The sequence below is a fragment of the Porites lutea genome, chromosome 8 (genome assembly GCF_958299795.1).
Source record: "Porites lutea chromosome 8, jaPorLute2.1, whole genome shotgun sequence".
In the NCBI taxonomy this organism is placed as follows: domain Eukaryota; kingdom Metazoa; phylum Cnidaria; class Anthozoa; order Scleractinia; family Poritidae; genus Porites; species Porites lutea.
In genome coordinates, this window is record NC_133208.1 from 2,613,299 (window position 1) to 2,636,429 (window position 23,131).

General features: G+C 39.9%; 2 protein-coding genes across 3 annotated transcripts in view; both read right to left on the bottom strand.

Moving 5' to 3' along the window:
* The window catches only part of LOC140945964 (uncharacterized), a 285,160-nt gene that overhangs the window by 97,083 nt on the left and 164,946 nt on the right, over positions 1 to 23,131 (bottom strand). The gene's annotated exons all lie outside the window — the stretch shown is intronic.
* On the bottom strand, positions 5,784 to 22,850 carry LOC140945976 (uncharacterized). The gene is made up of 7 exons (XM_073395042.1): positions 22,251 to 22,850; positions 21,685 to 21,836; positions 11,592 to 11,854; positions 10,704 to 10,815; positions 10,136 to 10,258; positions 9,530 to 9,649; positions 5,784 to 8,092 (listed from the first exon to the last, which is right to left on the bottom strand). Exons 3-7 carry the CDS (start codon positions 11,796 to 11,798, stop codon positions 7,572 to 7,574), a joined length of 1,083 nt encoding a protein of 360 aa, XP_073251143.1. The 5' UTR covers positions 11,799 to 11,854; positions 21,685 to 21,836; positions 22,251 to 22,850; the 3' UTR covers positions 5,784 to 7,571.

Genomic DNA, 23,131 nt, shown 5'->3' on the forward strand with positions numbered 1-23,131 from the left:
GCCTGAAAAAAATTGAATACATACGCGTCTTCAACACCTAAATTAGCAACGGTGCAGAATTTTCTTTAGCGCTGCTTTTTATGCAGAAATACTTATGTTATCAAATTAGCACATAAGAAGGCTGTTTTTCCCTAGCGACCGAATACATGGTCTGATTACGGGTATAGACTTTCCCATTTTGGTCTGGAATCGGGTATAATCGAGGAAACTACGGGAGTGTTTGAACATACTTGTCTTTTCAATCCCAAATAAATAAGAACGACTGAATAGAAATATGTGAATTCGAAATGCGTTTGAAGAAATTTTTTGTTTGCGCTCTACTCTAAGTAATGATGGCATAATTTCTGCCAAGGTCGGAAAACGGGTATGGATTTTAGAGGTCTGGTCTGAAATAGGGTCAGGCACAACCCCGCCAAGAATTCCCAGGAGTACCCCTCGCCCTCCTTCCGGGCTGGCTTGGGCAGTAGCGACCAGACTTTTGTCAACAATAGGTAATTTTTGCCGAGTTCCATAAACTTTCACTTTAGAAACGAGGCTCCTGAGTGCAAAACCTTTCCTGTTGCACTTAGCCTCCCTTTGAAAAAGAGGCTCGGAACAACAATGAGTCTGTGGGCGAAATCCTATGGTGCTGGTATTCAAATGAAACCTATTAAGTAGAACGTTTGCAGAGTACCATTTATTTCTTACGATTTTACAAAACGAAATTTAATTTTGGGGGGATTTTTTTTGGCCAGGCAGTTAGAAGTGAAACAGTTTATACGGCAAGTCTATCCCAAGGCCTAATGAGGAGTGAGCGTTAGGGGTGCGCAGATAATAAGAGGGATCATTGAGTTTCGGTTTGAATAGAAAGGAGAAGTCGTTACGTCACGTTGCCATGGTAGCAAAATTTTTGGAAGACAACAAACCGATAAAGTCACTTAAAAGTCTATTCGCACTATTTCAAACTTCACCGATCTTATTCAATTTTATTTTATTTAATTTGGCAAATCTTGGCGAAATTTTCTTCGGGGCCGTATTTATCGTTATCTAAGTTTAGTAAAAGAAAGCGACAATTTTTTGTGTTGTGTTCACCTCCATAAAGCGGGCTCGTGAAATTAAGAAGTTTCATGTCGTAGTGGTGCAACGACGGCAAAGAAGTGTAGAAAAAAGCGTGATGCACGTGGAAAGTTGTTGTTTGTTAATATAAACATATCATTTTTGCCGTTCTCCTTGCTGTGGCAGTCGTCGTTGGTTTTGTTGTCATCCAGAAATAGTGCTACCATGGTAACATGACGTCACACTTCTCCACTCTATTACAAGTTAATTTACGTGAAGAAACATCTGCGTAGGCCGACACAATGTACTGACATGACAGGGCTGCCCCCGGCATGGGATGCGTGATCATGAAGACATGTTTTTTGCTTTTCACGTTTTTGACCCTCTTGAAACCAAGGGAGTGTTATACCAAGGTTCAATCAATTCATTTTATTACTTAGTTCTACTTTGCAATTTTCTAAAGAAAGGAGAAAGGAAATCGTATTTAGACCAGGAACCCGTTTCTCGAGGTCCCGCCAAGGTCTTCAAACCCTGACTCTGCTTAGACAAAAATCATGCATTTCACTACCCTGTCGAGAGAACTGATTTTATGGCCCTGATTCGTTTCGTTTCCGACGTAATTTAGATTAAAATTTTTTAAACTGACACAATGGAATTAGATGATTTTGGAAAAAATAATTTTTGGTAGGAATCCTGAAGTACGGTGACCCAGAAGGGTCACACGTGCAAATTAAAAATGTTGCTGCAAACTAAAAATTTTACCTGCTAATTAAAAGTGTTGCTGCAAATTAAAAATAGGACATGCAAATTAAAAATTGTACATGCAAACTAAAAATATTACAAACATGAAACATGAATGGGCCGACGGCTGTAAGTCCAGTTCGCACGGCTCGGACCAGGTCCTCATCACTCATACTGCGCGGGCAGGACTTTTCATTTTTAATTTGCATCGATATGTTTTCTATTTTCAATTTGCAACACAATTTTTAGTTTGCATGTACTATATTTAATTTGCAGGTAGACCGGAGATACGTCTGTGTCCGCAGGCTAAAAGACTCAAAAAAAAAAAAAAACATATGCTGTTCAGCAGCACATACGGAAGTGCCACTCGGGGATAGAGTGCCCTAGGGAATGGGTTTCAAAGACCATATTTCTCATGCATAGAATATAGCAAAATAAATAAAGCTTTCTGTTTCATAGTTACGATTAATGTTCTCTATGACACTAAAAAGACTATATAGACTTTTAAAAATATGCGTTGGCAATTTACACGATTGCGCATTGCATGAGTCCAAGAGGTCAGGAAATTTTATAAGTATATCATTTTGAATCAATAGCAAATTAATGATTCACTGTTACTCACCGTTATCCAATAAACTAACGGGTTTAGCATTCGACGAAAGAAAATTCAAACTTGCAACAAGCAGAAGATAAAACGGCGAAGAGGCCATATTTTGCATGACAACAGAAGAGCAGATTATCGCAGCGCAGTATACTATTAAACGTCCCGGCGTCTAATAACTTCTCAGATATCATGGGAAATTAGAAGGACCTGGCAATAAGGCTGTTTGAAGAGATACAGCTGCTAAGATGTCGTTGATTGTCGACATTAGCAACTTAAGCAACTACGCCGACGACGACAACCACAACGACGACTTCAAAAAACAATAGGTTTAATTAATGATCAAAACAACAGCTCTACACGTGCATCACGCTTTTTAGTACATTTCTTTGACGTCAACTGCACGACTACGTCGTGAAACCTCCTAATTTGCCGTTTCATGGAAAACGTGAACATACGACGACGAATTTTCCTTCCTCTTTTTGAACCTGAATAAAATCCTTAAGAATTCAACTCCATGAGAAGTCGCCTGCATTTGACATTTTGTGCGGGTCCAAATTGACGCGATTAAGTTTGAAAGAACGCAAATTCATTTTTTTACCGACGTTTTCACTGCCGTCGTTGTCGTCCTTGCTTAATGTTCCTATTTTTTTTTTGTCTCAATTTGTTCCGAAAATTGTTACATCGACAGCTATTGAAACCCGGAGTAGTCAATCGATAAAAATCGGTAAATCTGATTCGATTGATATCGATTGTATCGATCAATCGGTAGAAATCGATGACACACTCGTTTCGTTTATCAATTTATCTTAATTTTTACCGGTTCATCGATTTATATCGAAGATATATCTGTTTATCTGTTTATCCAAAAATGAAAACTGATTTCATGCAAACAGTAAATTTGTTGACAATTGAGTTGCAATTGATAGTCGAAGGATCAAACAATTATCACTTTTTAAAAAAATCTTTTTAAAAATTCTGAAAAATCTTATATTTTCTTCAAAACCAGGTTTAAAATATTCTTCTGGTTTGTAGGCGCCCAGTTTTTCACCATTAAGACCTGCCTCCCTTTCAAAATAACGTCGGTGTAGCAGTTCCGGGTGTAGTTACATCCTGGAGTAGCCAATAGACAAAAATCGAAATCAATGAAAGTTGTTAGCCATCAAGTGATTTTTATCGATTGATAACGGAAACAGTGAAAATCTATTTAATGGCAAACTGAAAAAACTTGTTGTCCTTGTTATATTTTTAGGGGGGGGGGGGGGGGTGGTGGGGGTTGGGGCCAGGGAGGGGATGACAACCATGCATTGTTTCTTAGTGTCAGTGTCAGTTTAATTTGCTTTTGTCACCCATCTCCGTTTGTTGTTATGCTTTATCAAATATGCTTAATTTGTTGTTACTACGTGAAGGTAAATAAAACACAAGTTATTTTATTTTTTTATTTTATTAGCTTCGCAAACATAATATAAATACATTCAGGTAATCAAACGAAGTAACAAAAAAAAGTGGCAGGGATTCCGAAACAGCATGAGCCAGTTAAGGCGGGCTCAGAAAATTAAAAAGTATAAGAAAAGTTAAAATTAGTACATAATCAAAAAATTAAAAGCAACACGAGACAGGCTAGATAAGACTACGACACTTATTACATTTAAGACAGACAGACTTAATTTAAGTGCGGGGATTTTCACAGTCAATTAAAAATAAAAAATGGTAGAAAACTGATTGAATAATTTTTTGCATCAATGGCATTTTCAGCATAATTTATGAATAAAAAAAGCCACCAGTTCTTAAATTATATTCAATAAGCACTCTTTACAACAATGCGTGTTTCATTTACAAGGTAATGTTAAAATACCGTGGTCATGTCATCCCTGCGTGGTTTTCAAAAGAAAGCCCTAATTTTCACAAGAAAGAAAAACCGTGAAGGATTCTGGTAGCAGTAGTAAAGCGGTGGCGGGGGGAGGGGGGGAGGGGGGGGAAGGGACAGGGTTGATCATCCTCCCGCCTTCCGTACCCTTATGTCCCATTGTCTCCCGACTCCCGCGCTTTAGCGAGAGTCACACGTGAACATGTGTTATGCCATCTCATTCGTGACTTATGATGTAAGCGACTTGGAAAGGTTTCCAATTTGACCGGAAGTAATGCTGTTTTTTTATCCCGAGTACGAATTTTCGTTTTTTGACTTTTCTCGCATATAAAATTTTGCCTTAAGCCTCGGAGAACGTTAAATGGAAGTTGTTGGGTTCGTTTCTTTGACCGGATGATAAGCAGTAACAAAAAAACGAAAGCTTTCCTTTTCCAATTTCTCTCCCGCTTACCGTCGTCGTAGAGATCCCCCTTCCCACCCTTTCTTCTCCCGGGCTCCTGCCCCCCTGCTCCCTTCCCCCCCCCCCCCCAGTAAAATAATGTCGTCCTATGTAAGGGACATTCTTGATTTCTGGATTCCACGCCCTGGATTACGGATTCTAGATACTGGATTCCAGTTAGTGTGGAACTTGGATTCTGGATTCGTTAGTGGGATTCCGGATTTCTTGAACTGCATTCCAGGTTCCAAAGCCCAGAATTTCGGTTTCCACCAGCAAACTTTTTTCCGGGTTCCGAATTTCCCAGATTCCGGTATCCGGGTTTCCGTACATGGCGCGAATGATGCCATTTGGCACAGTGCCCATAATTTTACTTTTTACGGTTATTCAGTTGAACTAATTTAATAAGGAAATGCGAAATCGACACCTTTTAGACAAGTTATGATGCAGAAGATGATAAATTTTGAAACCCCGGCCAACATTAATATTTTCATCTCGCAAAATAAGAATCTAAGATAGCACCGCTACGGGCAGACCCATGATGAAAAAGCAACATGGAGTGTTGTATACTTTAACTAAAAGTTAAACTTTCACTGATCATAACGATGATTACAGCCCCGTACATTCTATCATTTCAAGGTCAGTGTTTCTTTTTTTCGACATTTTGTAATGCAATAACTACAAAAAATCGATGCTGAGAATTTTTGCCTGAGCTTCGAGGCCGTCTTAAAGATAATAGGCTGATTTAATAACAGAACAGGGACGTCAGCTGACGACAGGAAAGCGCGCGGAAAGGACTAAGTGCGACTCCCGATGCCCCATTCATCGCACTGCCATTGGGTCAAGCCAGTTGTTTGATTTGCGTGCGCTGTCGTCAACTGACGTTCCCGATCTGTTGCTAAATCAGCCTAATGACCGAGCGCGTAGCGAAGGGGTTTTTTAAGAAGACAGAGCTGTTAGATTTAATGCACCTTTTTGTTGTTTTAGAACCAGCAGGACATTATAGTGGTCACTAAAATGGAACGGTAGGCTATTTTTCGTTGTAATGACCACCTGTTCCACCTCAATGACTTGCTTTCCCTTTTTCTGAAAATCATGCCCCGTTCAAAACAACGGAAGGTGCATTAAAATGTCTTGAGGGGATCGTCTACATACTCGGTGTCAAAACTGTGAATCAGCTTACTAAATTCATTTTCTTGTGCCTATACGGCTGGCTAAACGGTATTTTTATACTGTTTACTGACTAGGTAAGTACACCAGTGATATTTCTCTTTTTCGTAAAATAGCATAATAAAATAAATTGAAAGCAATAACAACAATCATCTTATCTAATTCCAAAGTCATTGACCGCGATGGCAAAGTACTTGACAGGACCTTCAACAAAGGTGTGGCATTTGGGCGGTACACCTCTACCCAAACTTTCCTCGAGTGCACCCCCCTCTCCCCACCCCGGGAGTTGACGAACCTCCCGTAAGTGACCTCCCAATCTGCGAAAACAATTGAGTGCTTGCTTACGGAAGGTGAATGCTTACGAGATTTGAACTATAGAGGTTCTTTTCGAAGACGAGGTCCCGACAGATCTACTTTTTGAAAGAGAATTCATTGGATTGCAATTTTAAAGTTACGGTATAGCTCCTTGTGGTCGCTAAAAGATCTTCGCAAAGTAGTACTTACAGCGAGCATGGAGATCGAGCTTAAGTGGGAAATCTATTTTAAAACCGTAACACCCAAAGTGGTCACGGTCGCTTTCGATCGATAGGTGGTTTTTTAACTGTAGTGATCTGACCAAAAGACATGCAGTAGTCCAGGTGAATAAAAAAGGGCTATCCGTTCCTCTAAAATAGAAAAAACAACGTCACTTGGGGTAACCACAGAGAGAGACAGAAGAGAAGAGGACATGTCAAACGTCCATAACTCTGTGTCGTCATTTTTTAAAAGTACTACACCATCCCTTGTTGGAAAGATGGAAACAGAGCCAGGGAGTTCTATCGTGTTCAATTCCTCGCGGTTTGACATTCTCAAAGCAGTAACCAATTACCTTTCTACTTTAGTCTGAGGAAACTTTAACAAACTCTGAAGTAGTGGAATAAATATTATCTTCTTTAAGAGAACAGGCAATCGCTTTGACCTCTCTACCGTTTCACGAATCAAGAAGCCCTTAAAATTTCGAAAAGACCCAAGTTCCCCTAGGGTGACCGAACAGATACAAATTTTATAGCACCACTTAAAATGAATTTCTACAGCTCTAAAAGTACTTTGGATAGCCTAAAAAGTGTTTTCAATGTATTAAAGAGGAAACTGTCGTTGGGTGCATTCTCCTGATATATGTGCTATTGGCCCCGGTTCCTGGTGTAAGTATACGTTTTGCTACCTTTTACAGCTTTTGGTCCAACAATAAAGATAAAGCAAGGCTCTGAAGTGCTTTCAGCTACTTTAAAAGCCCCAATTTTTACAGGGATCATTACTAAACTCTTCACATAATTCTTATGTCGATCTTACACTAACTTGAAGAAAAAGCTTCTTACACCCCGCTGTTAGCTCGTTACCTTGATATTTAGTTTTGAGTTTGTAATTTGGTTCAGGGAGAGAAATGACTCCCATTGTATTGGGTTTTTAAGAGCGAATAAAGTTACCTTCGTTTTAACGTTTGGGAAAATACCGCAGAGCTAATTCAAAACATCCGAACTCTACTACACGGATTATTCACCGAAATCACTACATAAAATATGAATAAAATAAAAGTACAGACGATTTCTGATTGATCACAGAAGAAAAACAAAGAGAGCTGTAAATTCTGTAAATGATTCCAAAAAAAGAACCGCTTCTAGTCTTACAAGTCCTTTGTCTTTTTTTCATCTTACAGAACTGTTCAATATGAACACCAAGAAAACTCAAGGATCCGTATCTGAAATGAGTTTATGGCAAGCTTGTAAGTTATCAAAATTGATGTGACCCCAGTGACCTGAGGAGTGATCAATCAACCGCAACTGGGCATGTTTACCGGCGTAACCTGTTACATTCCAGCTTTTCTCTTTCATAGCATCATCACAATCAGTCGGTGTCTCCTTGCGAACCACTACCCCATCAACTATAAGCTCGGCACGAATGATTGGAACTGTATAATCTTTGCAGCCTGAGCCAATCAGGAAAGTGAGGAACTTTCCAGTAATCTGAAAATTGGGTGACGTCATTGAGCCTTGAGGATCATCGCCTTGTTCTCCCCCAAACGGTTCAGAGGGACTGGACCGACTGTCGTAGGTACCAATCCACCAATCCCCTTTGTGGTTGCTCCAAGACCTGTAAGTCCTTGCTAATGTGTTATTCCCGTATGTTGGCTGATTATTGAATGCAGTGCCACTCAAAGTCCAATTTGACAAATCGTGGTCTTCGAAGTCAAATATTGTGTTACGCTCTAGTGGGAGAACAAAAGATAGAGAGTGAGATGACTGTGACTGTGAGATAATAAACTTGTTCGTGTTAAAAGAGAAACCATAGGAGACCGTTTTAATAGTGAAATAGTCATAAGCATAATTATTATAAAGATCGAGAAGAATTAAACCAGAAGAAGCAGCCAAACCATTACCTCGTTAGAAAAATATCAGACTGATCAACATTTCTGCGAGCGATGAGACACTATGTTGCCAGAGGCAGTTGTTAATGCATCAGTCAATTCCAGCCGCGCCCAGCCCTCCCCCCCCTCCTTCGGGCTACTGCGGAGCATTTGCCCGCCCTCAGTCCCGGTGGTGGGGCATTTGCAAATTTTACGCTGCCCGGGGGTCGGGCATTTGCCAACCCTGGGGCCAACCCCGAGCTTTTGACACGCACGCGGTTTCCTATCAGAATGTAACTACACAGAGGATTTTACTTGAAAAGCAAGCATATTGGCTCATTTCAAGGATGGGAAAAAATTGAAGAGGTTTGTAAAGGCATGTTCTCGATTTTATGCATGCATTTCTTCATTGCTTATCAAGCCAGAACTATATACCGAAACTCGGGAGCTATCGACGTGAATCAACGTTTTTTTGGTTATTGAATCAAGTTTCTCTTGATATTATTTGAAGAACATCCTTTCATATTTATAAAACTATTCATTGCAGTTAACTTTACAGCGCACTATTAATTTTTAAAATGTCATTAATTTTATAACAATACTAAAACCATAAACTGGTGTTGTCACGGCGTGAAGTCTCAATTAGAATAGCACTATTACAAAGGAAGACGTTAATTGAAACAAAAAATCGCACATTAGAATGCTTAAAATGGCACTACTCGACCGTGTGATCAATAAAAAATGTTGCTGTGTTGACGGAGGACGGGGCATTTGCCCTCTTTTTTCGTCCCCACTCCGGGGGATTTGACAGCTCAAGAGTCCCCACCCCCGGGAATTTGCCATCTAAGGCCAAAAAAATGCTAATGCCCGGGGGTCAGCCCGGGGAGGGGCCGGGGCGCAGATGGAATTGACTCATGCATAAAGAATTTTCCTTAGCTCTTCTAAAAGACAAACCAGTCCTTTCTTATATAATGTTTGGTTTAAAAGTTTACGATTTACATGATTTACGATCACAACTGTCAAAGCAGCCAATGCCTCAGACTATAGAAGATTCGTTGGTGTTCAATGCACTGGTTTTTTTACAAAAGCTAAAGAAAAAAATTCTCCATCTAGCGCACCAGTTATTGTTAACACTTTATTGGCAGTTTTTTTTCTTTACCAGGAACTATTGGCATCCTCAAACCGGTAAACATTATCATATTTCAGGCTGTTTTTCTGATGGTGATCAATCAGTGCTGTCTTTTACCCTCGCTTGCAACTGCTTTCGGTCTTGGGAAGTTTGCACTAACAGTGGTATACCTGTGCAGATGTATCCATCTCCATAGTAACCAATATTGCAGGTGCATCTGAAAGATCCTTCAGTGTTCGTGCAAGCTGCGTCCTTTCCGCATCTCAGTTCTTCTCGACATTCGTTGATATCTAGAATAATGTTGTAATAGTGTGAATTAACCACTTACTTCTCACTTGCCTTTATATTCTTTCTTTTAAGTCTTGTCTCCCTCTCTTTCCTAAGCAAATAGATCAATGGTATACTAGCATAATATTTCTGTTACAAGTTCCCCTTTTCGTCTTCTTGGCCAGAGAAATAATACCTCGCTTATAACTGAGCTTTCCACTTGCATCAGCACGCTGGATTTAAAATCCACTCTTCTACCTTTTCTTCTGGATACCGGCTCTTTAATTAATTAATTATTATTATTGTTGTTGTTCCTTGTAGTCTGTTAGAAACTGGCCCATCCCGTGGTTCTGAGGTGCTAGAGGGATATTTTACTGGATGGACAGAAATCGTCTTAGTATACGTGCCGTTCCTAAGAGGATGATCTTTTGCAGTTCATTGATGTTAGCTGCATGGATATTTTCTAAACTGTTTACAACAACTAAGGACCCAAATAAACACTGGGATACCTGTGCAGTTGTATCCATCTCCATAGAATCCAGTCTTGCAGTTGCATCTGTAAGATCCCCTTGTGTTTTTACAATCTGCGTTCTGGCTACACTCGTGACTGTTTTCATCACATTCGTTAATATCTAGGTGAAGATAGTTATTAGAAGACTCATTCAGTTACTTTGCAAAGAAAACGATGACTGGACAGTGGAACTGTCTCGTTTACACGACAGGTCGACAGTCCACCGAAAATTAACTCAACTTCAAATTGTAACTCAGATCGAGGATTTTAGGCTAAACGAAGGTGAAACTAAAAAGGAACGTGTCGAAAATCCTGAATCCACTCCAAAGTAAAAGGAAAACTCTTTCATCAATGCACAAGCTCCTGAAAATGCTGCTTCCGTCTGGAAGGCCCTGCGCTTGATGCGCTTGTGATGGTTTTGTCGACAATGGCAGGGCTAATATTATAGCGGATATACTTTTTTTCAAATTAATGTTCTCACATGTGGTTTCTTCCTTTTAAGTGCGGTACAGCTTGCGTGGTTTCATAACTACACTGCGTTCATTTAGTCCATTTTTCAGACCTACCCATTTGGCATATTGCACCTGTCCAGCCTCGACATAAGCAGTGATATCCTTTCTTGGTAAATCCTGATTGACAAGTCCCCTTATTTTTGCATGGAGAACTACCACAAGGATTCTGCGGAAAATATTATGGAAAAGAGATATTGCTTTATGCTTCTGAGCCTTTCTAAACCTTTGCTAGAGGTGTCCACCTTATCGTGATTCAAGGAAAGTGAGTAAAGATTGGCAGTCCGAGCCCAACTCTAAGCGTCGGGTTTAGGGATTAGCCCGTCTTACATACATAAGGGGGCGTTGTTTTAAGGTGTTTAACAAGTTAAATTAAATTGTTCATGTTATTTAAGTAGCAAAAAAGGCTTTCTTTTGGAAGGCACTTGCAGTTTAAGAGGTAATTACAAAAATTTTCGATCTTAAAATAATAATAAAGTGAAATTTCTCACTGAAACAGCTACAGTTGAGACAAAACCGTCTAGGGAGAAAAACTTGCGTTTCAGAGAGTAAATGAGAATGGCTGGGGAAAGGAAGAGACCTAGTGTAGTTGTCAGATTTAGTCGGCAGGGAGGGGGGGGGGGGGGGGGGGTTAGAAGAAAGATGGTTTGCGTTTACTCCATTGCGATAAATCTGAATTTTCAAAGACATCCAATATGACAACCAACATGGCTGCCATCATAAATGACGTACCTGGCCCTCGGCGCGTCAAATTCCATAATATTCACATCATCCCGTACAGTTATCACAAACAGAAACTATCTCCTTAACTTTTGATCTTTGCAAAATATTGTAACACAGTCAAGCCCAAAGGGTGAACTCTAGCCGTTTTCCTTTGGACGAGGCGTTGGGTTATGGTATTAATAGGCTCGGAGACTGGATAACGTTAGAATTTAATGATCTTACGTTTGTTCCACGGTAAAGGAAATTTGTTGCCTCCACAAAGTCTTCATCGAGTTCTCCGTGTGTAGAATTGTTCAATTCACAGCTGTATTTTCCATTTCCAACCATTTTGTTTTCAAAATTAAGGCTGACACAATTGTGCTCGTAGTAACACCTCAACTCACACTCGTCCAGATCGCGAACTTTTAAAGTTTTTATGTTGTGGTTCATCAGGCGCTTGTCGGCAAAGGAAAGAAAACTTGGGAACGTCAATTCGCGACAAGGACCTTAAGAAAAAAAATAGCAGAACTATATATTTCTAACACTTGTAATAGAGTTCATTTGGGTTTCCTATTCAAATTTAAATAAGGATTCCGTATATTGTTCAGAGGTTAGCATTCTCTCTTCAACGGTCACTTAAGATCACTTTTGAAAATGTATTTTGAATAGCATACGAAACGTCAAGTTTATAAAAAATGCGAAAACTCACAATGTTTATCACCGCTGTTATTTTTGATCAAACTACGATGGCCCAAGAACAAAAGTCTCTAGTTAAGCTCCGCAGAATGTTAAAATTCTGACGCTGAAATGAAAAACTCCCACCTCAGCCTGTGTACAGACCCCCGCCCCCCTCCCGTCAGGAAAAATCGGAGAAGGGGGGTCTGGGATTCACCGTTGCTAATCGTGTATGGAGGCCACGTGATTTTTCCCGGAATGTGTGGAAAATAATTTGATTAGCTGTTACTCGTAGACAAGAGAGAATGATCACTACATCATTTAAATGAGGGATTTTGATTGGTTTTAGGCCCTGTCGTCAATATATAGCAGGCAATCTGAAAATCATCACATTGACAACTACACTCATTTTTCCTGAGGGGAGGGGGGTATGTACACAGGCTACTCCCACTTCTCCACCTCAAACACTCACTACCCCACCCTTCCCCCCCCCCCTAACCATCCCTCTCCACCTCTAACGGCCTATTGATGAAAATTCTGATTATTTTTGTTCGTCATATTTTGCCTCTGTCAAGTACGAATCAAGCCTGTTCCTGATAACCTAAAGCTATATTATGTAAACTTAGTATATAACTTTAACTTGAATGCCTATTATCATATTTATAAATCTTGGACCTTTATGATTTCTACCGCTAACCTGACAGTGGTCAGCTCGAAAGCTGTCGCTTCTTTGGCCACTGTGCACGTACCTTCCCCGCTTGTGACTTCGGCCTTCAGCCGAAGATGTGTCGGCCTTCCACCGCACGCAAAAAAACCTCTGGTACCCAGGGTCAATAAGTACTTGTGTAATAATATATTTTCAAATAATTGTTAGTACTAAGTTACACCCTGTAAACAGAGTAAAAAATAAAGTTGAGGTTGATAATTCACACTACAGGCTTTTTACTGCAAATAACTGCAGTGCACTGCAGTGAATGATTCTGAATTTTGGATGGTGGATTGCGGACTGTGAATTAATGTGGATACTATATCGCATCATTCCTGTTTTTAATACAAAATGAGATGTAAAAGCCTTTTTGTTTCCGCTTTTCATCAAACCGGCTACTTAAAGTGGTAATTGAACTTCGTGTAGTGCAGTTTTGGTCTGAAATCATAATACTTGGCTATTCTGATATTGATTATATCACATGTGTGGATCTGACTGGCCCGACAAGAACTAGAAGAAACCATGACTTTAAAATCAGGCCTAGAGCAGCAAGGACAAACTATTTTAAATTTTCATTTTTAATCGTTACGTTAATGACTGGAAATTTGAACGTAGTGGTGGAGGAGTATTGCTAACAATATCACAGCACAGGAGACTTAGCACCGAAGGCATGGAAATCCAACAAGTCGAGAGGCGAAAAAAAGCCGAAAGCAAGAACAAAAATGGCGGAGCTCGCAAAAGCACGTCCTGCCGCCATGCTGACCGCTGTCCGCTGTAATCACGCGTGTGATTCATTTTAGACCAAATTGCACTCCACTCAGTTCAATAACCATTATAAACCTCACAAGTTGCCATCAGTTAAAGATTTTTCTGTCTTTCTTCATAGTTAAGTAGTGAGGTAGATTTGTTTCTACAGTTTCGGAAACTAAGTAGGTTCTTGACCATCTCCAAATACGTTGACTTTGTCCACTAAAATTGACTTGGTAAAATAACCTAATCCAAAGAACTCTGATTTCGCAAAATGTTTCAAATGAAAGAAGGTACCTCCATGTGAAACGTCTTACCATCTATAATTAGTATAGGTAATAGCATGATTTGTAGTGATATTTGGCATAAATACCACGAGTGATATTTCGAAATTGTTGTACGTAATTTTACGAGCCGTTAGGCGAGTGAAATTTGAGTCAATTTTGAAATATCACTAGTGGTATTTATGCCAAATATCACGTACAAATCATGCTATTATTTGTTTATACTACTACCCGCAAAGGTTTTGTAATTTTCACATGTAGGTATTTCAAATTAAGCTGAAATACCACTGCTCTTAGCCAATCAAATTGAAGAAATTTGTCATGTAGTAGTATAAATGCGATAACATCAGCGTAAATAATTCAGAAACAGTCAGCGTAAATAAGGTAAATATTGCACTGTTGGAGGTCAACTTCCCTTCATTAAAAAATTCACAGGACGTGACAGTCAAGACTAAAAACTCTCCACCATGTGGTCGCATTTGTCCAGCTGAGTCTCCAGTTGGTGGTGGTTCTCAAAGTAAAACACAAGACCTTGGATATCTAGCTGTTAGCAGATGCAGCTTCTAACCTTTTAAACGCAGTGCTGGTTAATTAACTAAGCGTCTTAAGTCCCGTATAATACTTAATGTCAAGCGACTTTTAAGCACTCAGATATGTCAAAATGTTTTTAAAAAAGCTTACAGTATAAAATTAATGGGAAAACAATTGACTTGGAAACAAAACATTACGTGAACTCTTTTCAGTAAGTAACAGACCGGTTACTTAAACGTTTAAGAATACTTTTCCTTAAGTTTCTCTCAAAGAGCTTGCATTTTAGTAACTTAGAGGGCTGAAGTCACTACGAAAAAGAATATATCAAATCGAAAAAAACAAAAACATGGAACAGAGTGGAGAAATAATGGTTGTATTTAATTCGAAAACTGCAGCGCGGGGGAATTTTATCAACTAAACCGCAATTCTGTTAAATGCGCAAAATATCCCTCCTCTGTTAAATTGCTGCAAAGTTTGGCTAACTGTTAGCGTTCCAAGAGCATTAGAAAAAAAGGTTCTTAAACATACCTTCATTATAAGAATGACTTCTTACAAACGTGGCCATGCTTTTATACAAGATTATGACGCAAGAAATCATGTAGTAGAATTTCATATTCTGTGTCAATTACTTCGGTCTACTCAACTTCAAAGGCTCTCAATCAGTGTATTTGTTACTTGAGTAAAAGTAATCTGTTCTGTCACTGTTAACAAGGAAGATGTGTAATGAAAACAGATGGCTGTGTACACTATCAATTATTCAGTGAATTTTATCATGCAGACAAGAAAACAAGATGTTATAGGTAGCCTGCGATCATAGTTCTTGTTTGTTGGTGTGGGGAAAATGTTTCAGTCAAAGTAAGTTTTAATTAAGGAAAACATTAATTTCCATACGTGAAAAATCATCACTGTTATCCACGCAACTTAGATGCGAAAAAGAAAGCCTGAAAAAAATTGAATACATACGCGTCTTCAACACCTAAATTAGCAACGGTGCAGAATTTTCTTTAGCGCTGCTTTTTATGCAGAAATACTTATGTTATCAAATTAGCACATAGGATGGCTGTTTTTCTCTAGCGACCGAATACATGGTCTGAATACGGGTAAAGACTTTCCCATTTTGGTCCGGAATCAGGTATGGTTTTCGAGGGAACTACGGGAGAATATGAACATACTTGTCTTTTCAATCCCAAATGAATACACGACTGAATAGAAATATGTGAATTCGAAATACGTTTGAAGAAATTTTTTGTTTGCGCTCTAATCTAAGTAATGATGACATAATTTCAGCCTAAAGACAAGGTCTGAAAATGTGTATGGATTTAAGAGGTCTGGTCTGAAAACAGGTATGGAAAATGACATTTTTTGGTCTGAAATAGGGTCAGGTACACCCCCGCCAAGAATTCCCAGGAGTACCCGCCCCCCCCCCCCCCCCACCTCCCTTCCGGGCTGGCTTGGGCAGTAGCGACCAGACTTTTGTCAATAATAGGTAATTTTTGTCGAGTTCCATAAACTTTCACTTTAGAAACGAGGCTCCTGAGTGCAAAACCTTTCCTGTTGAAAAAGAGGCTCGGAACAACAATGAGTCTGTGGGCGAAATCCTATGGTGCTGGTATTCAAATGAAACCTATTAAGTAGAACGCTTGCAGAGTACCATTTATTTCTTACGATTTTACAAAACGAAATTTAATTTTGGGGGGACTCTTTTTGGCCAGGCGGTTAGAAGTGAAACGGTTTATACGGCAAGTCTATCCCAAGGCCTAGGGAGGAGTGAGCGTTAGGGGTGCGCAGATAATAAGAGCGATCATTGAGTTTCGGTTTGAATAGAAAGGAGAAGTCGTTACGTCACGTTGCCATGGTAGCAAAATTTTTGGATGACAGCAAACCGATAAAGTCACTTAAAAGTCTATTCGCACTATTTCAAACTTCACCGATCTTATTCAATTTCATTCAATTTAATTTGGCAAATCTTGGCGAAATTTTCTTTGGGACCATATTTATCGTTATCTAAGTTTAGAAAAAGAAAGCGACAATTTTTTGTGTTGTGTTCACCTACTCCATAAAGCGGGCTCGTGAAATTAAGAAGTTTCATGTCGTAGTGGTGCAACGAAGGCAAAGAAGTGTACAAAACAGCGTGATGCACGTGCAAAGTTAACGTTGTTGTTTGTTAATATAAACATATTATTTTTTCGTTCTCCTTGCTGTGGCAGTCGTCGTTGGTTTTGTTGTCATCCAGAAATAGTGCTACCATGGTAACGTGACGTCACACTTCTCCACTCTATTACAAGTTAATTTACGTGAAGAAACATCTGCGTAGGCCAACACGACATACTGACATGTTTCCCGAGGTCCCGCCAAAGTCTTCAAACCCTGACTCTGTTTAGACAAAAATCATGCATTTCGCTACCCGGTCGAGAGAACTTCAGTTTACGGCCCTGATTCGTTTCGTTTCCCATACAGAATTACGTAATTTAGATTAAAACTTTTTAAACTGACACACTGGAATTAGATTATTTTAGAAAAAATAATTTTGGGTACGAATCCTGAAGACTCATAGCCTACGGACGCAAACGTCAGACGACCGTAAATACGTCTGTGTCCGCAGGCTAAAAGACTCAGAAAAACCATATCCTGTTCAGCGGCACATATGGAAGTGCCCATCGGGACTAGAGTACCCTAGGGACCATATTTCTCATGCAATACCGCAAAATGAGGGCCTGTTTACATGGAGGTGGGGGACCCCAGGTAGGTGAGGTTACCCGCTTAGGTGGGGTAAAAAATTAACCCTCCTTCACATGCAATCTTACAACCACGCCATCCCGGGGTGCACTTTCTCAAGCTTATTGAATGGTCGCTAAGCATGTAAACAAGAAACATGATGGCAAACCACGTGTTTTGGCCATTAATGCTCTTCTACACTCACTTGCTGCTCTTGCTGCAACCTTCAGTGTGATGGCTTTCTATTGTTAACTTTAATAATGATGCAAAGCCACCGCCAAAGTGAATTTTGCGTGAATTTGATGTATCACGAATCGGACCCCGGCTAGGCGGGTTACTTCTCCTTGAAACGTTTACATGGCAAAATTTGACCCCGGCTGAGAGGGTTACCCGGTCTGCCAGACCGGGCTACCTGCTGCCTTTGCGGGTCACCCCATTTATCATGTAAACGTGATCACATTAAAATGAGAGATTATATGGACAGGCGGGTTACCCCTCCTAAGCGGGTTACCTCACCTACCTAGGGTGCCCCACCTTCATGTAAACAGGCCCTAAATCAGCTTTCTGTCTCATAGTTACGATTAATGTTCTCTATGACACTGAAAGACTACAAGGAAAAAATGGACTTTTAAAAATATGCGTAGGTAATTCACACAATTGCGCATTGCATGAGTCTATTCTTTAAGTAATCCAAGAGGTCGCCTGCATTTGACATATTAAGCGGGTCCAAATAAACGCGATTAAGTTTGAAAGAACGAAAATTCATTTTTTTACCGACGTTCTCATTGCCGTCGTCGTCGTCCGTGCTTAACGTCCCCATTGTCTCAATTTGTTCCGAAAATTGTTACATCGACAGCTATTGAAACCCGGAGTAGTCAATCGAAAAAAATCGGTATCGACTTATGAATCGATAAATCGATAAAAATCAGTAAATCTGATTTGATTGATATCGATTGTATCGATCAATTGGTAGAAATCTATGACACACTCGTTTCGTTTATCGATTTATCTTCAGTTGATTTTTGCCGATTTCATCGATTTATATCGGAAGATATATGTGTTCATCTGTTCATTCAAAAATGAAAACTGATTTCATGCAAGCGGTAAATTTGTTGACAATTGAGTTGCAATTGATAGTCGAAGGATCAAACAATTATCACTTTTTAAAAAAAATATTTTTAAAAATTTTGAAAAATCCTATCTTTTCTTCAAAACCAGGTTTAAAATCTTCTTCTGGTTTGTAGGCGCTCAGTTTTTCAGCGTTTAGACCTGCCTCCATTCCAAAATAACGTCGGTGTAGCAGTTCCGGGTGTAGTTACATCCTGGAGTAGCCCATAGACAAAAATCGAAATCAATAAAAATCGTTAGCAATCAAGTGATTTTTATTGATTGATAACAAAAACGGTAAAAATCTATTTAGGGAAATATCTATGAATGAATTTCAGACACCCCTTCGACTCGAGGGGAAGTCTGAGATTCAGGTTGGGAAATCTTTACTAAAGTTGTATTTCTCGTGATACTTGCCTGCGAGAACTGAATGTAATTATAAAACCGAACCGTTTTTGTTGTTATGTACAAAACGAAGAGTTTTAGAGAGAAGCTTATGTGTGTAATAGGTTCCACATTTCTCATTTTCATGTTTGTTGATCAGTTGTTACTCGTGGATGTGTTTTTCCAGCTGTATTATCTAACTCGTGCCAAAAAACAACAATGGCGGACTTCCGTTATAAATCGTTAAAATCATGAAAAATAGATCCCCCCGCCCTTTCTTCTCCCGGGCTCCTTCGAGGCCGTCTTAAAGATAATGACCGAGCGCGTAGCGAGGACCGAGCGGGTAGATTTAATGCACCTTTTCATTGTTTTAGAACAAGCAGGACATTCTTGTGGTCACTAAAATGGAACGGTAGGCTATTTTTCGTAGTAATGACCACCTGTTCCACCTCAATGACCTGCTTTTCCTTTTTCTGAAAGTCATGCCCCGTTCAAAACAACGGAAGGTGCATTAAAATGTCTCGAGGGTATCGTCTACATACTCGGTGTCAAAACTATGAATCAGCTTACTAAATTCATTTTCTTGTTCCCATACGGCTGGCTAAAAGGTATTTTTATAATGTTTACTGACTTGGTAAGTAAACCAGTGATGTTTTTCTTTTTCGTAAAATAGCATAATAAAATAAATTGAAAACAATAACAACAACCATCTTATCTAATTCCAAAGTCTTGACCGCGATGGAAAAGTACTTGACAGGACCTTCAACAAAGGTGTGGCATTTGGGCGGCACACCTCTACCCAAACTTTCCTCGAGTGCCCCCCCCCCCCCCTCCCCACCGCGGGAGTTGACGAACCTCCCGTAAGTGACTTCCCATTCTGCGAAAACAATTGAGTGCTTGCTTACGGAAGGTGAATGCTTACGAGAATTGAACTATAGAGGGTCTTTTAGAATACGAGGTCCCGACACATCTACTTTTTGAAAGAGAATTCATTGGATTGCAATTTTAAAGTTACGGTTTAGCTCCTTGTGGTCGCTAAAAGATCTTCGCAAAGTAGTACTTACAGCGAGCATGGAGATCGAGCTTAAGTGGGAAATCTATTTTAAAACCGTAACACCCAAAGTGGTCACGGTCGCTTTCGATGGACAGGTGGTTTTTTAACTGTAGTTATTTGACAGGAAAGATTTTGGTGTTTTAGATAGGTGGTAGCGCATCGCTTATTGGAGGAAATTCTACAGCGAGTAGAGTACACTAGCGCGGATTGGCCGAGTCATCTTCGGTTCGTGGGTGGCCTTTTTAACGTGCGCTTCGGCATTCGCAAGCTCGGCTATTCCTGAGGAGAATTTTAGTTTCAGTTCTGTATATCGATCGGCCCTTCTTACCCAAGAGTAATTTTTTTTTCCATCCAGCGACCCAAATAATACAAAAAAAAACTTTGAAATAGCTAGTTTCTGCTTCTAACAGCGGCAGGATTGAACGGAAAAATGCTTTAAATATAATAACTTTTTTTCACTAGTTATCGGCAGGCAGGCAGCCTGGCGCAGTGCCTGAGAGTTGGCCTTAGGACTGATAGTTTAGGTTCGACTCTTGGCGAAGCTGTTTTCTTCTCTTTGTCGTACATTTCTTCTTCGTTTCGAAATTTTAATCATATTTTTCCCTTTAACTTGTTTCCCTTTATTCTTATTGCTGCTCTTTGTGTTTCTAGGAACCAGTAAAAAGGAAGAAATGACAAAAATAATTACACCAAAAATGTTGAAACCTCAACCTACGTAACATATACAGTTGAACCCCAATGGGGAAGCCGTAAATAACTAGCACAGCATAACGTACGCATATATATTCCTCCACCCACTTACAACAGAAAGTAAGTCTGGAATAATACCATTGTGGAATCCCTTATAACAGTTAATATGATTATACATTATACTGACTATCTTCTTCTTATCGGCTAAGAGGCGTAAGAGCCTACAGTTGATAAACAGTTATTGGATGAGGCTTTGTGTGTGACATCCCGAACAATCAAGGTCGGAGTAAGTGTTATATATCAGCCTAGCCGAAGGTGGAGCTGATACGTCTTACCGAAACCTTGATTATTCCTGATATCTCAAGAAAAAAACTTAATGATTGTTTTATTATACATTGTTTTAAAGAAACTAACGACAAACACAGGATAGCGTGGGACACATTTTGACATTGCTCTTAGAAATAATGCATTGCGCGCGCAACCCACTGATTAGTCACTAATTTACATGCTAGCAGATAACTAACTAATCTGTGGGTTGCACTGATTTGTATGTGTAATCAAATAGTGACGAGTGAAATTAGGGAATAATTTCACGCTCGTTTTGTCCAAATCCTTATAATTTCCCGAGCCTTTAGGCGAGAGGCGAGGGAAATTATTAGGATTTGGACAAAACGTAAGTGAAATTATTCCCTAATTTCACGAGTATACCATTTGATTACCTATTAATATCAGAGTTGACGAATTACGTTAGCAATCTTGGATTTTTGAGATGTTTATCCTGGATCGTATCGATCGAGAACTCCACTCTCTCGAATGTTTAGAGCTTAAATTTGGCTTAAGTTCAGAATATTTCGACAAAATACCTGTTAGAATCCTTCTTGATATGCTCTTTCGTGTGTTTAGGTTTTCTAAAGCGTCTTTTTATTTCCTGGCATCTTCATTTATGACATTTTAAAACTTCGTCGCCGCGCCTTACGGAAGGTTGCCATAGCAATTTTGTAATTCACATATGAAATTACAAATTATCGCTAATTCGTCACCTATGATATTACCAAACTTATTCTTCATTGTACTTACCGTCTTGTCACCGGCTAAGAGCGCAATGTTCTACCGATATTCTTATAATCTACTTCCACTTTATGTCTAGTTAAAGCTTGTGATAATTGTAGTCCAAATTTTGTCAATTTGATTACAGTTGGAATATATCACGGTTGAGAGTGCAAGGCAAATTTGGATCATTATTAGCCTGCGTAGCAGGCGCTAGGAAATAAATGGCGCAAGAAAAAATGCGCGCGCGAGAAGGAGACACGCGAATCTCCCTCGCGTGCGCCCGTTCTTTCGTGCGCCCATTTACTTCCTAGCGCCTGCTACGCAGGCTAGATCATTATACGTTTCTGGGAAACTGCCCACCTACCCCTCCCCTAAGTCACCATTAACACTTACTTTTCACTTAGGGCAAAATGTTGGCTCAGGGGAGGAGTGAGCCTGCGTAGCAGGGCGGTTTTGGCGGGGTGTGCAACAAGCCAAGGTGGGGTCGGGACGTCGATTTGCAAATCTTGTAGCTCTTTTCGTCGATTGTCACCTCTGCACTGACACTGCAATTCAATTCAGTTCAGGGAGTCATTAGTGTTAAGTAAAGACCGTATTGAGTTTCACTAGACATTTAGGAACCAGGTAGCTATAAAGCAGTGCGCCTGGACACAGTCCGACATATTCACACGCGTGAACGATCTGAGAGAAAAAAAAATGGCGTTCTAACACTCGAAAATGGTTTTACAAACATTACTTGAAGCAAGTTACCAATGAGACCTTTAGTATTGTGGTCTTAGCGCTATGGACCCCTCTTTAAGCCCAGCCCGTCGCTGCGACAACTGATGCCCAAACATAAAGTTACTGAGTTTTAGACGTATTAATTCAGAGCCAAAGATGATTGGTTGGTTTTCCGGGATTCGCTTTATCGTTAATTTATCTCAGTGCCCAAAAAACTGTTGAAAAGAAAAGAAACTAACCTTTCTTTCTTCTTAGTTTCTTTTGGCAACTGTACATGGATGAATTTTGTTCTTGCGCTGGACAAACCAATGGCGACTAGAGGCTGGTACAAACAAGCTCCCAAACAAAACGGTTGCTCTCCAATGTCTAGAACACTTAGCAGATCTCCAGCCTCGAGATTATACAATCGAAGGAAGTTGTCCTTACTGCAGCAAACCAGCGATTCATCATCTAAAAACTTGCAGTCAACAATTACAATGTCAGTCTGGTCTCCAAGGAAGACGTGTAGTGTTTCTCCAGTATCTGCATTAAGTATATGCAGGCCTTGACCTTCGTCAAGAGTGTTCCACGCGACAACGAGCTCACTTTTAGGAGAAAAAAGCATTTGTGGTTTAATCGCGGTTATTACTCTAGCTGAATCAGTCCAACACGTTCTTTCCCACAGAATTACACCATTTTTCCATGAACTGACTGTAACCTTCTCCGATGCAGTACAAAGTAACACCTGACTTGGATTACTACACACAACTGAAAGCAGATCATCATTGAAATCTAAAACGATCTCTAGCGATGAGACAATCATGCTGCTAGCACTGGTGACGTCCAAAAATTGGATAACGAAGTGCTTCCATATGAAGTTCACAAACGAATATAACTTTGGCCAAAAACGCCGTCTAGTTGAATATACTGAAGTGGCGGTCGGTTCATCTGTAAAAGAAAATCCAACGTCACGTGGGGTAATCTCAGAGAGATACCGAAGAGAAGTGGACATGTCAAAGGTCCATAACTCTGCGTGGAAAGTTTGTAAAAGTACTACACCATCCCTTGTTGGAAAGATGGAAACGGAGCCGGAAAGTTCTTTCCTCTTCAATACCTCGAGGTTTGACATTCTAAAAGCAGT